We start from the raw sequence: 13,143 nt of genomic DNA on the forward strand, positions 1-13,143 counted from the left end.
CCCCGCCCCCTCGACGGTGAAGCCAATGAAAACCTGGCAGAGGCGCGGCCGGGGCAGCGAAATCACGCCTCTCCAGCCAGGCCACGCCCTTTATTCTTGCTCTGCCTCACCCCAGGGAGCAAATCCGATTGGATGGGCGACAATCTCAAAGGGCGGGGCCGCATACATTCACAGTGGGAATGAGCTCGCGTTTGGGGAGGAGCAGCTGGGCGGGGCTAGACTCTGTCCTATCTAAGGTGGTAGAGGCCAGTGATTCTCCAGGCCGCTTCTCCTAGAAAAGTCATCTTCTCGCGAACCTTTAAAGTCCCTGCCTCCGGAGGCACCTCAAGGGACTAGGACTGACTGCCTTATCTTTTTCCTCCTTCCAAAAGTCCCGTTTGCTATCATGGGGATGTACCAAGTGAGACGGAGTAGGGGGACCGAGTGGTGACCGGCACGCTGGTCACTGTCTGCTGCCCACTTCAGCGTTAGCAAACTTCTAGCAAGATCGGAACTGAGTACTAAACAACCTCTACACTTCCCCCCTGGCGCCATTCCAGGGCCGGCGCCACATTCCCCAGTGGGCGCGCAATGGCCGCGCCCCCTCCCGCTGCGGACGGGTCTTTTGGTACATCCAGTCCGAGGTGAGTCCCTTCCCTACCACTTCACCCTTTCCAGCGCGTGCGTGCGCATGCGCGGAGCGCGGCGCGCGCAGCGGTTGGGCCGTTGGGTGTTCGGCTCTGAGATCTGCCGCGTCTCCGCGAGCAGTCGGCTCTGAACCGCAAGCCGCCGTGAGCTCTCGGATTCTAGTCGGCGCCAGCGAGCCCAGGGGCATCGCCCGCAGCGGCCAAGCTCATGGCCGGCTGAGCGGGACGCCGCCTCCGCCTCAGCCACCGCCGCCGCCGCCGCCGCCTCCTCCTCCTCAGCCGGCGGCGGCCCGGGCCCAGCAGCCATGGCCGAAGACTACTGGGACGGGCGCCTGCGGCGAACAGGAGGAGAAGGAGGTCGCGCGGCCTCAGCCCGGGCCGCCGCCCCAGGCGCCGCCGCGCCGGTCCCGCGGCGTTGAGGTTGCTCGCGCGCCCCCGCCGGTGAGCGCGTCCACGAGGCGTGGGGTGGGGGCTGCCCTTCCTCCTACAGAACCAACCCAGACCCCGGGCGTTGCCGGGCTGCACTGCTGGCATGTGCCCCCTCCCCCAGCGAGTTTCCCAGAATGCGCCGGGCCGGGGGTCATTTGGGGCCTCCCTGACCTTGGCCCCGCCCTGGGCCTGGTCTGGGAACTGGGGATGGGAAGTACTGTGGGTGCTAATGGGGAGCAGGGTAATCGAAGGACCAGAGGGTGTGTAAATGGGTGGCAGAGTGGTGAAAGACTCGAGGTTTGCTAACGGGGGCCTGAGCTGTGGAGGGGTCGGAGCATGTGGTAATAAGTCTTACCGCTTTGTAAGGTTTTGAGGCCCAGTGTGTGCTAACGGAGGGGCGGTGCAGGGCGATGGAGGGACCTGAGGATGTATAACAAGGGAGAGGACGTTGGAGGAGTGCTGAGATATGCAAATGGGGTTATTGCTGTAGAAAGGCCCCGTGTGTGTTACTGGGGGATACGGTGGTAGAGGTACCAGAGGGTGTGCCAGTAGGATCGGGGTTCTTAGGCCCTGTGTGTGGTAAGGGGGGGGTGGTCAGGATGGTGTTAATACTGTGTATTTGTCCATGACGGTCTGCGAGGTGTGAGGGTGCAGAGTGTGCTCATGGAGGACAGGGTAGTGGAAGAACTCCAGTGTTGAGAGGGTACTAATGGGGGTCATAGCTCTCGAGGGTATGTGCATATGATAATAAAGGTCTGGGTAGTATGAGGCCCAGTATGTGCTAATGGGGGCAGAGTAGTGGAAGACCTGAGCCTGTGCTAATGGGTATCAGAGTTGTGGATATATGTGTGTGTGGGTTGGGGGTGAGGGAAGTATCTAAGCACTGTAAGAGGTTCAGTGTATTAAGGATCAAGATGGTGTGAGATCAGTGTGTGTGGGTCCATGAGGTCAAGGGATGTGAGACTCTAGGACACCCTAAGAAGGAGCAGGGTAATATATGAAGTTCTAGTGACTATTAATGTGGATTTAGAGTCATGGAGGCGCTTAAATGTGTGCCAATGGGGGGGAGAATCAGAGCAGTATGAGTTCTGGAATATGCTAATGAGCGTCTGAACATTCTGAAGACAGTGTGTTCTTGGGGGACTGAGGTGCGTTGAGGTTCCAGGGAGTGCTAATGGAGGGTAGAGCTGTGGAGGGGATCTTGTGCACAATAAGGAAGATCAGGGCTGTGAAGTGGTCCAGTTGTCAACCGACAGGGGTTATAGCTATGGAGGAGTTGAAACAAAGAGAAATAAAGGACAGGAACGTGTGACGGTCCAGGGGTGCTAAAGTGGATTAGCACCATGGAGGGCTGAAGTGTGTTAATGGGGTTCTGGGCTGAATGAAGATCTGTGTGCATTAATGAGGGTCAGGCCATTATAGAACAGCGTGTTTGTGTGTCCCTGGGGACTAGGGCTGAGTACAGGTTCAGGGTGTGGTAATGGGGAGGCACTGTGAGGCCCGGTGTGTGCTAATAGGGGTCAGGGTGAAGTGAAGGTCCAGCCTGTGCTGATGGGATATGGGGGGAAAGGGTAGTGGGAGGACCAGAATATGTGTTAGTGATGATCATAGCTGTGGAGGGATCTGAGTGTGGGCTAAAACAGGTCAGGGATCTGCAAGATTCACTTTGTGTTCATGGGATTCAGGGTAGTGTGAAGGCCCAGTGAGTGCTAATGTGGGTTACCAACCTCTACTGCTGTAGAGGGTCCCAAGTGCATGTTAATAGGGGTCAGAATCATGTTGGGGGAACAGTGAGTGCTGTGGAGAAGAAAACAGGCAGCATGTGGTGCTAAGAGTTAACTTAGAGGGGCCAGTGGTGTGCTAACAGAGCTTAGTGCTCTGTTGAGGCTTTGTGTGCCGATGGGGGTTAGAGATAAATAGGGAAATTGCATTGCCGATGGCAGTTACAATGCAGAGAAGCCTTCTTGAGGGTCCAGTGTGTACTGAAGAAAGCAGGACACTGTGAGAGTCCAGTGTGTGCTTATGAGATGTGCCTGAACAGAATGAGGATGGTATGTTCCTATGGGAGTTAGTAGAGTGTGATGACTGTGTCCTCAGTGGTTGGTGTGATGTGAGGTGGTGAGTATCCTTGGGTGTGGAAGTATTCTGAGGATGGAAGCATCTCCTCAGCGGGTCAAGACGGACATGTGCCCTTCTCAGAGTGGGGTTGTGTATCCAGTTTCTTGCTCCTTCAGTATTCTAAAACCTAAAAATCTCAGAAAACTGAAATGATATTTAAAAGTTTTACTGCAGATTAATGTTCAAGTGTCTCTGTTCACAGGGCCCTGTCCAGGGTCCCCCTGCTGGGGGCGTTGCATGATACACAGATTTTGTACCCTGTCTTCCTAAAATCCCCCCAAAACTGAACTCTGGAATATGTCCAGCCCTTGGGGTTACCGCTTAGAGGTCATGGACCCATGGCTCCTTCGGGTTCCTTCCTCATCCTCCGTCCAGCTCTACTTACAGTCCCCCCAGCTCCCCCATTCCCTGCCACAACAGGCAAAGCGGCTGGGTATCCATGCCATATGGACGTATGGAAAACAGTCTTTGGGGGCTGGCCATGCTTCACCTTCCTCAGCCTCAGGTCCAGTGTTCAGCCTCTTGGGTCAGGATATTTTTTGTTATTGTTATCTTGGGTTCTTTGGATGGACTTCATCCTCTTTACTGGATCTTTCTGCTAGGCTGGGCCCTCTACCCCTTCTGGGGGTGATGAGCTCAGGCAGGCAGAAGTGGGGTATGGGGATCGCTAGGGTAAGCACCTGATTTCAGGGTAACAGATGACCCACTTCTCTCTCTTTCGAATCCAGCCCCAGCCTCATCGTCAACCTTCTATCTAGCTCCACTTCCCTTGGGCCCAGGGCCATCTTAGGCCCTGCTGTGAGTCCAGATGGTTCCTGGGCCAGGTCTTTCCCCCTCCTTGCTGGCCCAGAGCCCAGGAGGAAGCAGAAGAAGTCTGGCCTAAGCCTTTTGGTGGCCCCGTTCCCTCTAGCAGCCCCATCTTCTTGCTGATACCAGTGTCCCTGGGTCACCTTGTCTGGGGTTGTTCATGAGTAGCAGGGACTCACCCTGCTCACCCTGACAGATGTTGGTCCTAGGCCCTTAGCCCCCTGCTTCATTAATTTCTGCCATAAGCACTTTTTGAGCATCCACTCTGTGTCAGTCACTGTTCCAGGTCCTCAGGATATAGCCATGACCTAAACAGACGTAAATCTACCCTGGCGGAGCTGATCTTCTAGTTATGGTGGTGAGGAGACAGACAGTAAAGAATAAAGAAACCAGTAACTAGATGGTGTCATTTCTGAGGAGGTGATAAGTGCTGGGGGGGTAATTGGCAAGGTGAGGGGGCTCAGAATGGTTGCGATTTTAAATAGGGTTATTCATGGTTATCTGTGAAAAAGGTGATATTTGAGCAATGGCCTGAAGGGGATGAGGGAGTGAGCTATTTTGAAATCTAGGGGAAGGGTCTTCTAAGTACCAGGAACAGCCACTGCAAAGGCCCTGAGTTGGGACTTTTGGGTGCGGTTGCAGAACAGCAATTAGCAACGAGGGGGCGGTGAGGCCAGAGAGGTAATGGTGTGAATGGGGGCCTTGTGGGCCACATTAAGGACTGAGACGTTTATTTGGGGTGATAAGGGACATGTGGTATGTTCTCAAGTAGAGGAGAAATGTGACCTGGCTTGCAAAAATCTGGTAAAATCTGGGTTCAACCTGATGGAACCAGGACAGCTGGTAGACTTAGATCCCCCCGCAACCCCACCCAGTGGTTGGGTCTGGGCAGGACTCTCCCTCCCTCTCCCTGCACCCCTCACCTGGGTAGCCCACTGGGGTAATCCTTTAGCCACCTTGACCATGGCTGCTGGGGGAGGCAAGAGGGTCCTTGTGGTCGTGGGGAGCGTTCCGCCTTGGCAGTTGGGGGTGATGTGGGCTGGTGCCAGCAGAACATGCCATTCTGTGGGCATGCCCGGGGCCATGTCAGTGGTTCCGGTGTCCTGGGCTAGCCCCCCGCTACACCAATGGCTAGGTCCATCAGTGCTGCTGCACCCGAGAATGCCTGCTGTGGAGCCTCTGCTTCCACAGTGAGGGTGCCCCTATAGAGGCCAACACGCCACCAGTTGGGCCCTTTCCCTCAGCCAGCCACCCAAGCCTCAGTACCCAGGTGGGCTCCTTAGGAGCAGGGTGCCCTGGGGCTGGTCATCGTAGGTGGCAGGCACTGACAAGGGTCTCCATCCATGCCAGGTTTCTAGGAATCCTGAGTGGTCCCAGGACTCCACAGTGGTTGGGTGGGCACTGACACAGGTTCATGTCAGTGCACCTCACTGGGTTGTCATGGGTTTTAGGGGGCCCATGGGTGTCAGGCAAATGTTAATGTGGGACCCATTCGCATCCATACCCCCTGCGCAGGTCGCCATGGATCGGATGAAGAAGATCAAACGGCAGCTGTCAATGACACTCCGAGGGGGCCGAGGTGTAGATAAGACCAATGGTGCCCCTGAACAGATAGGCCTGGATGAGAGTGGCGGTGGCGGCGGCAGTGACCTTGGAGAGGGCCCCACACGTGTTGCCCCTGGTGAACCTCGCTCTGGACGGGGCCCACTCAGCTCTGCACCAGGTGGGTCCACTGACCATTCCCACTCCCAGACTGGTCCCAGGGGTGCTGCCTTCCAACTGAGTTCCTCTTAAACTTGCGTTATTTTCATTTTCCTTTCTCCATTTTTTCCCTCATCTCTGCCATCCTCTCTCAACACCCTCTCTCTATTGTCCATCTGTGTCCCTTTCCTTGGCTTTGTGCCCAGGCCTCAGCGGGGAGGAAGGGTGCCCCGCCTGCCACAGCTGCCCCAAGCCTCCCTCTGCCCTTCTCCTGCGCTCTGTGACAGCCCCCTCAGGCCTCCTGGCACCTGCCTGCCCTGGGCCTGCCTTCCCAGGGCATTTGGCTACTTCTGCTGCTGCCTGCCCACTGGCTCTGGGCCAGCTGCAGTTTCAGCTCGCCGCTGACGCGGGGTGCTCCACTAGGTGACTATTGCCCTCCCAGTTCAACCTGTCTTGACCTGTGTGAACCTCCCTGGGCCTTCCCACCCTCTCCGTGAGGGACTCCAGGCTGCTCTGGGGGCCATGTGCACACGTGTGTGATGAGGGAATGTGTTACGGGAGGGTGGGGGGATTTGTCCTGGGGCTTCTGAGCCCACCCGGCCTGCCCTCCCCCTGTCGCCACTACCAGAGATTGTACACGAGGACTTGAAGATGGGGTCTGACGGGGAAAGTGACCAGGCTTCAGCCACGTCCTCGGATGAGGTGCAGTCACCAGTGAGGGTGCGCATGCGCAACCATCCCCCACGCAAGATCTCCACTGAGGTGCTGAACCCCCTGTCCGGGCAGTGGCGGGGCTGGAAAAGAGGGTCGGACCTGGGGAGTTGGAGCTCATGGTCCTGTTTCTCCCCTATCTTGCCTGCCAGGACATCAACAAGCGCCTATCACTACCAGCCGACATCCGGCTGCCCGAGGGCTACCTTGAGAAGCTGACCCTCAATAGCCCCATCTTCGACAAGCCCCTCAGCCGCCGCCTCCGCCGTGTCAGCCTGGTGAGCGTCTTCTCTTCCTGTCTCCTCCTCTTCCTCCTCCCAGTCCCTTCCCCTGAGCTTACTTCAGCCTGCCTCCTTTGCCCCACAGTCTGAGATTGGCTTTGGGAAACTGGAGACCTACATCAAGCTGGACAAGCTGGGAGAGGTGAGAGACAGCCAGGAGGCCCATGGTAGGGCTGGGGGGTCCGTGGGAACTCCCTGCAGCTTCATAGCTCGTCTCCTGTCACTCTTACTCACATTCCAGGGTACCTATGCCACCGTCTACAAAGGCAAAAGCAAGCTCACAGACAACCTCGTGGCACTCAAGGAGATCAGACTGGAACACGAAGAGGGGGCACCCTGCACCGCCATCCGGGAAGGTACAGGCCCCATCTGATCTGCCCCAGGCTTCCCGGGCTCTCCCCATGGTGTGTGCGTGCACACACACACACACACACACACACACACACACACTCATAGTGAGGACAGGGACTAGGGGTTCTGGGACTTCCCTCCTCACGTTCTGGGCTTCATGAGAAAGTGCCCATCAGCCACATATCCAGATAATAAATCAGGGTAACCAGGAATCTTCCTGTGTGGAGAAGACGTAGGTGAATTGTAAAGCAGGGTGCTTGCTTTGGTTCTGAGAATATCCCTGAAAGTGCTCACCAGTTTACTTGACACAATAGTTTCTAGTCAGAATTTCACATGGAATGAATCTGAATTGCATAGTAATTGAGTGTGCAAACTCATTTTCACACGATGCTGCAGATCTGTGTACTGAGGATTGGAGCAAGGGCGCTTTCCAGAAACCAAAAACTGGTTGTGAAAATCTAGTGTCACATAAGCCTGGGGCTGCAATCCCAGGTTCTTGCTCTATACTCTTCTCTGAGCCTTAGTTTCCACATCTGGAACTTGGGGACACACCTTCTTCCTGGTATCAGGTGGGTTAGAGCCGGTGGCTGTGAGCCACCACCCCAAGCCATCTGGGCTCGACCCGGTCTAGTCCTCCTCCTTGCCTCTGTTCTGAGGGTGGGCCCTGACTCTTCCCCTGTCCCACCCCCCTGCTTCCTGCAGTGTCCCTGCTCAAGGACCTCAAACACGCCAACATCGTCACGCTACACGACATTATTCACACGGAGAAGTCCCTCACCCTTGTCTTTGAGTACCTGGTAAGGTTGGGTGCCAGTGGGTCCTGGGAGGAGGTGGGGAGATGGCCAGGAGCCACAGGATGTGACCCTCTTTCCTCTACCTGCTCTTCTTTCCTCAGGACAAGGACCTGAAGCAGTACCTGGATGACTGTGGGAACGTCATCAACATGCACAATGTGAAAGTGGGTGTGGGGCAGGAAGCAGGGGCATAAGGGGGCCCCCCACTCACCCACTCCACCCCACAAATCTCCCAGAAACAGACTTTTCCTGTTTGGCTTTTTTGCCAAAAAAAAAAGCTGGGAGCCCTTGGAGGGCATTGGGACCCTATCCTCTTTTGTGAGACAAGGCTCTGGGCTCAGTGCCTGTCTTTGGGAGGGGGAGCAGTGCCTGCTGGGGGTCAGGCTGCTGGATACTCTTTGACCTCTGCCTGCCGTTCCTGGGTCCCCAGCTGTTCCTGTTCCAGCTGCTCCGTGGCCTGGCCTACTGCCACCGGCAGAAGGTGCTACACCGAGACCTCAAGCCCCAGAACCTGCTCATCAATGAGAGAGGAGAGCTCAAGCTGGCCGACTTTGGTACCCCTGGCCTCTGCCTTCTTCCCAGTGATCCCCCAGCCTTACTCTCCCAGCCTCCCCCTTCCCCACAACCACCTAGTCTCAGTCCCTCCCCTTCAGCCCCTCCAGGCTTTGCTTAGGATGCCCTCAGTCCTAACTGCATTCTCCCCAGTACTGCCCACAACCTCCTCAATCCCAGCTGCCCCTTCTCTCCACCTACCAGGCCTGGCCCGGGCCAAGTCAATTCCAACGAAGACCTACTCCAATGAGGTGGTAACACTGTGGTACCGGCCCCCCGACATCCTGCTCGGGTCCACGGACTACTCCACTCAGATTGACATGTGGTGAGGACAGGTCGAAGTGTGGCAGGGGCCATGCGGTGAAGGGGGGTGGCTTGGTCACAACAGCCAACCGGCCAACTGCCTACATATTCACTGTGCCCTCCCTGCCCAGGGGTGTGGGCTGCATCTTCTATGAGATGGCCACAGGCCGGCCCCTCTTCCCGGGCTCCACGGTGGAGGAACAGCTGCACTTCATCTTCCGCATCTTGGGTGAGGAGGCATGAGCCCTAGGAGCTGTGGGGACATGCAGGGAGGCCCTGTGAGATGTTTAGGATAACTCCACTTCCCCCGCCAGGAACCCCAACTGAGGAGACATGGCCGGGCATCCTGTCCAATGAAGAGTTCAAGACATACAACTACCCCAAGTACCGAGCCGAGGCCCTTTTGAGCCATGCACCCCGGTGAGGCTGGTGGGTAGGTGGGTGTTAGGGACCAGAGTACCCAAACTGAGTTTAAAACAGGTCCCCTTGTCCTTGTGGTAGACTTGACAGCGACGGGGCTGACCTCCTCACCAAGCTGCTGCAGGTGAGACGATCTTCCTGGGCCAGCCTTGGGGCCTAGCGGATTCCAGGTGTGGGGAAACAGGGAGCTACAGGGGCAGGATCTGGGGCGGGGAGGAAGAGAAGCCTACTTGTTGAAAGTGTCAATACTCCCCCATCCCAACACACACACTCAGTTTGAAGGTCGCAATCGGATCTCCGCAGAAGATGCCATGAAACATCCATTCTTCCTCAGTCTGGGGGAACGGATCCACAAGCTTCCTGACAGTGAGTGGAGCTGGGGAATGGACCGGCTGGTGGGGGGCTTTGGGGAACAGGACTGCTGCAGATAGCTGGGCAGGTTGTGTTGGGCTCTGGCTCTGCCACCTTGGATGGGGTGGGGTGGGGTGTGGGGGGGTATGCCCTTGTTCACGTGTGTGATGTGTTGTTCATTACAGAAGAGTTTTTTAGTTTTCAGTCCCTGGAAATTTTCAAACGTACATAAAAACCGATGGAACATCACTTTACCTTTTTAAAAAAAGTAAATGTTGTGAAATAGATACTGAGAAATGACAGATCATAAGCATATAGCACAATGAATTTTTACAAACTAAACACCCGTGTAACCAGCATACAGGTCGAGAAATAGGATGTGAGAAGCTCCCCTGAAGTGCCCTCTTTTCTCCTGGCATCCCCTGTAAGAGTTGCCACTAGCTTGACTTCTAAAGCATAGATATGCTTTCCCTGTCCTTGTACCCTACAGAAATGGAGGCACATGGTGTGTTCCATTATGTCTGACTTTTTAAAACTTTTTAATATGGATGTTTTAAAGTTAGATATATTTATATATTAGACCAAATAATATGATGAGTCCCCAGGTACTCCAACAAGTGATCAACTCATGGCCAGTCAGGTTTTATCTATAATCACTGATTATTTTGAATCAAGTCCCAGATACATCATTCATCTATAAACAGTTTCAGCATGTATCTCTAAAATATTTTCTTAAGCGTAACAGTAATACCATTATCATGCTAACGTTTGATTGGATTAATCTCAATCAAATCCTAAACACCGGGCTTCCCTGGTGGCGCAGTGGTTGAGAGTCCGCCTGCCGATGCAGGGGACGTGGGTTCGTGCCCCGGTCCGGGAAGATCCCATATGCCGCGGAGCAGCTGGGCCCGTGAGCCATGGCCGCTGAGCCTGCGCGTCCAGAGCCTGTGCTCCGCAATGGGAGAGGCCACAACAGTGAGAGGCCCACGTACCGCAAAAAAAAAAAAAAAAAAGAAAAATCCCAAACACCATCGTCTAGACTTTACAGGTGGTAATCGCAGTATCACTGTCGCACTTGACAAAGTTAATGATTTCTTGGTGTCATGTAATAGTCTATATTCCATTTTCCCTGGTTGTAGCTGGTTTGTGTGTGGGATTATTTGATGGATGAAAGTCAAGGCTCTCAAAGAAAAGGCAACTTTTTCTAATTTCCCTGACGGGGCCACATGGGAGGTGGTCCTAGGTGGCCTCATGGGTCATGCCCCACTCCTGTCTCTCCTCCACCCACAGCTACTTCCATATTTGCACTAAAGGAGATCCAGCTACAAAAGGAGGCCAGCATTCGGTCTTCGTCAATGCCTGACTCAGGTAAGTGTACTTGTGGCCCTCACCCTCTTCCCTGCCCTGTCCACCTACCTGCTTGCTCACCAACAGCCATCTGCTCTGCTTTCCCTTGCAGGCAGGCCAGCTTTCCGAGTGGTGGACACCGAGTTCTAAGCCACAGACCGAGGCCCCAGCAGGCAGCAGCTGGAGGGATGCCATACCCCTCACAGGGCAGCCCCCAACTGCATCATCCTCCCTGCTTGCTGCCTGCCTACCTGCCTGACTCATGCTCGCCTGCCCACATGTCCCCTGCTGCCTGTCTGAACACCCGACCATTGGCCTGTCGGCCCACCCATTGGCCTGTCTGCTGGGTGCTAACAAAGTTCTCATCGTTCCTTCGCCTGATCTGTCTGTCTGTGTGTCTCTCTCTCTTTCTGTCTCGGTAGTTGCCGGCGGACAGCATGGCCGTGCCAGCCTCCCACACTGAGGCCAGGCCTATACCCCTCCCCATCATGCCCCACCCCCTGCAGGACCACTACCCCACCGCAAGCCAGGGGTCTGGAGCTAGCCCAGGCTGGGGATCTCGACTCAGACAAGACACGGTGATGCCTTGGGTCTGAGGCTCCCCTGTCTGCTTTCCTGCCTGCCCCACCTGCCTCATGTTGTGTGGGCCTTTTTCTTTTTGTTTGTTTCATTCATTGTTGTTTTTTAATTATTTTAAATGAGGTTTTCATTTTTTAAATGCAATATCTCTGTATACAGGCTGGCTGGGCCCCACCCACTGTGTGGCCCTCCCACAGTATTTTGTGCAATGAAGCCCCGCTCCCAGCCTTTCCATGGCAGGGACACAACCCCTATTCAAAACCCTGACCATCACCAGACCCTGGGGTCAGCTAAGGGAAAGCATGCCTCGACCACTCGCCTTCCGACCCCCACCTGCCATCCCCAGCTGCAGGGGGACTTGGGGACTACTGGAGACTCTGGGAGATGGATGAGGTGGGGGGCCCCCACTCTTTCCCTCCTGCAGTCCCATAGCAGGGGCCTCCTTCTCAGGGTCTCCCTAGCCCAGCCCTCCTGCCCCCATCCCACTCGGTGCTGTTGAGTAGGGGCCCTGCCAGGAACTGACCAACTCAGCGAGGAGCCATAGTGTGTATATGTACACAGGCAGGGACAGAGGGGCACATGGTGGGGGGGGGGGTGCCCAGGCGTTACCCCCTAACCCCTGGGGAAGATGAGGCAGGGCAGGGACAGTTTCTGGGGTCAGTCTCCAGATGGGTGGTTACCTCCCCTTCACTCTAAACCCTGGGGCCCTCAAATGGGATGGGAGGGCAGGGGCCTTCCTAGGGCGGTTTGGGAGGGGTGGGTTCCTGAATGCACCATAATCGCTGTATGAAATATTAAAAAGTCTAAAGTGAAAAACCTGATTGCAAATCCCTGTGGGGGTGGGCTCAACCCAGGGTGAGTACTGGGGCCTTGGAGAATTCATACCTGGTCCCCATCGTCTAGAAGAGCACTGGGAGTGGGCCAGGGACATGTCAGGACTATGAAAAAGGCATCTGAGGGGTTGCACACAACAGTGGAACATCGAGTTGAAGCAGGCAGGGCAGGCTGTATAGAGCATAGGCTAAGGAGAGAGGAATCAGATTTACCTGAGAATATGCGGGAGCCAGATAGAGGGTAGACTGGTGGGTGTAGAGAGGCTGTTTGAAAGACACTTGGAAGGCCCAATAAAATGAGTTGGGGAGATGAGGCAGAGAGGCCCAGTATGACCAAGACATGTCTGGCTGGGAGCATGGGAAAGGCCAGTTGGAGAGGGAATATGAGAGGAGGGTAGATTTTGAACCACTGAGTAGATAGGGGAATGCTTTTAATACATGGATCAAATTCAGGAGTAGGGCCATTGATGGAATTGGATGTTTAGATTACTGGTGTCTAGGAAGTAATGGAAACCATGGACATGTATGAGATGACCCTGGGGAGGATGCAGTGGTTTGTGAGAGGCTAGAGGTCAAGAGACACAGCCTGGGACTTGGTCTCAAGTCGAGGCTTTGATTTCCTCTGTCCTGGGAGTTCTAGCCCCTGTCCACCATCTTGGGCAAAGCCTAGGATAGACTTCCAGGCAGAAGAGGTGGGGTGGGCAGGGCCAGGCAAATGCTACAGGAGATGCAAGCTTAAGTGACTGGTTACTGAAGTCCAGCGGTGGCAGTGGCCGACGGACCTCTACTGTGTCCCTGTAAGCACTTTGGTGATAGCTTGCAGCCTTATAGTTCCATGATGGATGCCATGTCCCCAAAGATGGGAAAGCAAGCAGGGAAAACATCACCCTCCCTACCTGACCGCATCCTTGTAACAGGGCTGAAACTTCCACAAGCTTGT

General features: G+C 55.2%; 1 protein-coding gene across 4 annotated transcripts; it reads left to right on the top strand.

Moving 5' to 3' along the window:
* Window positions 1–208: 208 nt before the first annotated feature.
* Window positions 209–12,186, top strand: CDK16 (cyclin dependent kinase 16). 4 transcript variants are annotated; one of them, XM_032619557.1, is made up of 16 exons: window positions 209–623; window positions 5,496–5,703; window positions 6,310–6,443; window positions 6,545–6,670; window positions 6,759–6,815; window positions 6,915–7,029; window positions 7,727–7,821; window positions 7,920–7,982; window positions 8,249–8,372; window positions 8,575–8,695; window positions 8,805–8,902; window positions 8,988–9,093; window positions 9,175–9,217; window positions 9,369–9,459; window positions 10,735–10,812; window positions 10,904–12,186. In XM_032619557.1, the coding sequence occupies exons 2-16, from the start codon at window positions 5,502–5,504 to the stop codon at window positions 10,939–10,941; spliced, it is 1,491 nt and encodes a 496-aa protein (XP_032475448.1). In that variant the 5' UTR covers window positions 209–623; window positions 5,496–5,501; the 3' UTR covers window positions 10,942–12,186. The 4 variants fall into 4 exon arrangements, with proteins under 4 accessions (XP_032475448.1, XP_032475446.1, XP_032475447.1 ...); XM_032619555.1 differs by having other exon boundaries at window positions 11,214–11,368; XM_032619556.1 differs by lacking the exon at window positions 209–623 and adding an exon at window positions 645–1,067.
* The last annotated feature ends 957 nt before the right edge of the window (window positions 12,187–13,143 follow it).

The sequence above is a fragment of the Phocoena sinus genome, chromosome X (assembly GCF_008692025.1).
Source record: "Phocoena sinus isolate mPhoSin1 chromosome X, mPhoSin1.pri, whole genome shotgun sequence".
Lineage (NCBI taxonomy): Eukaryota > Metazoa > Chordata > Mammalia > Artiodactyla > Phocoenidae > Phocoena > Phocoena sinus.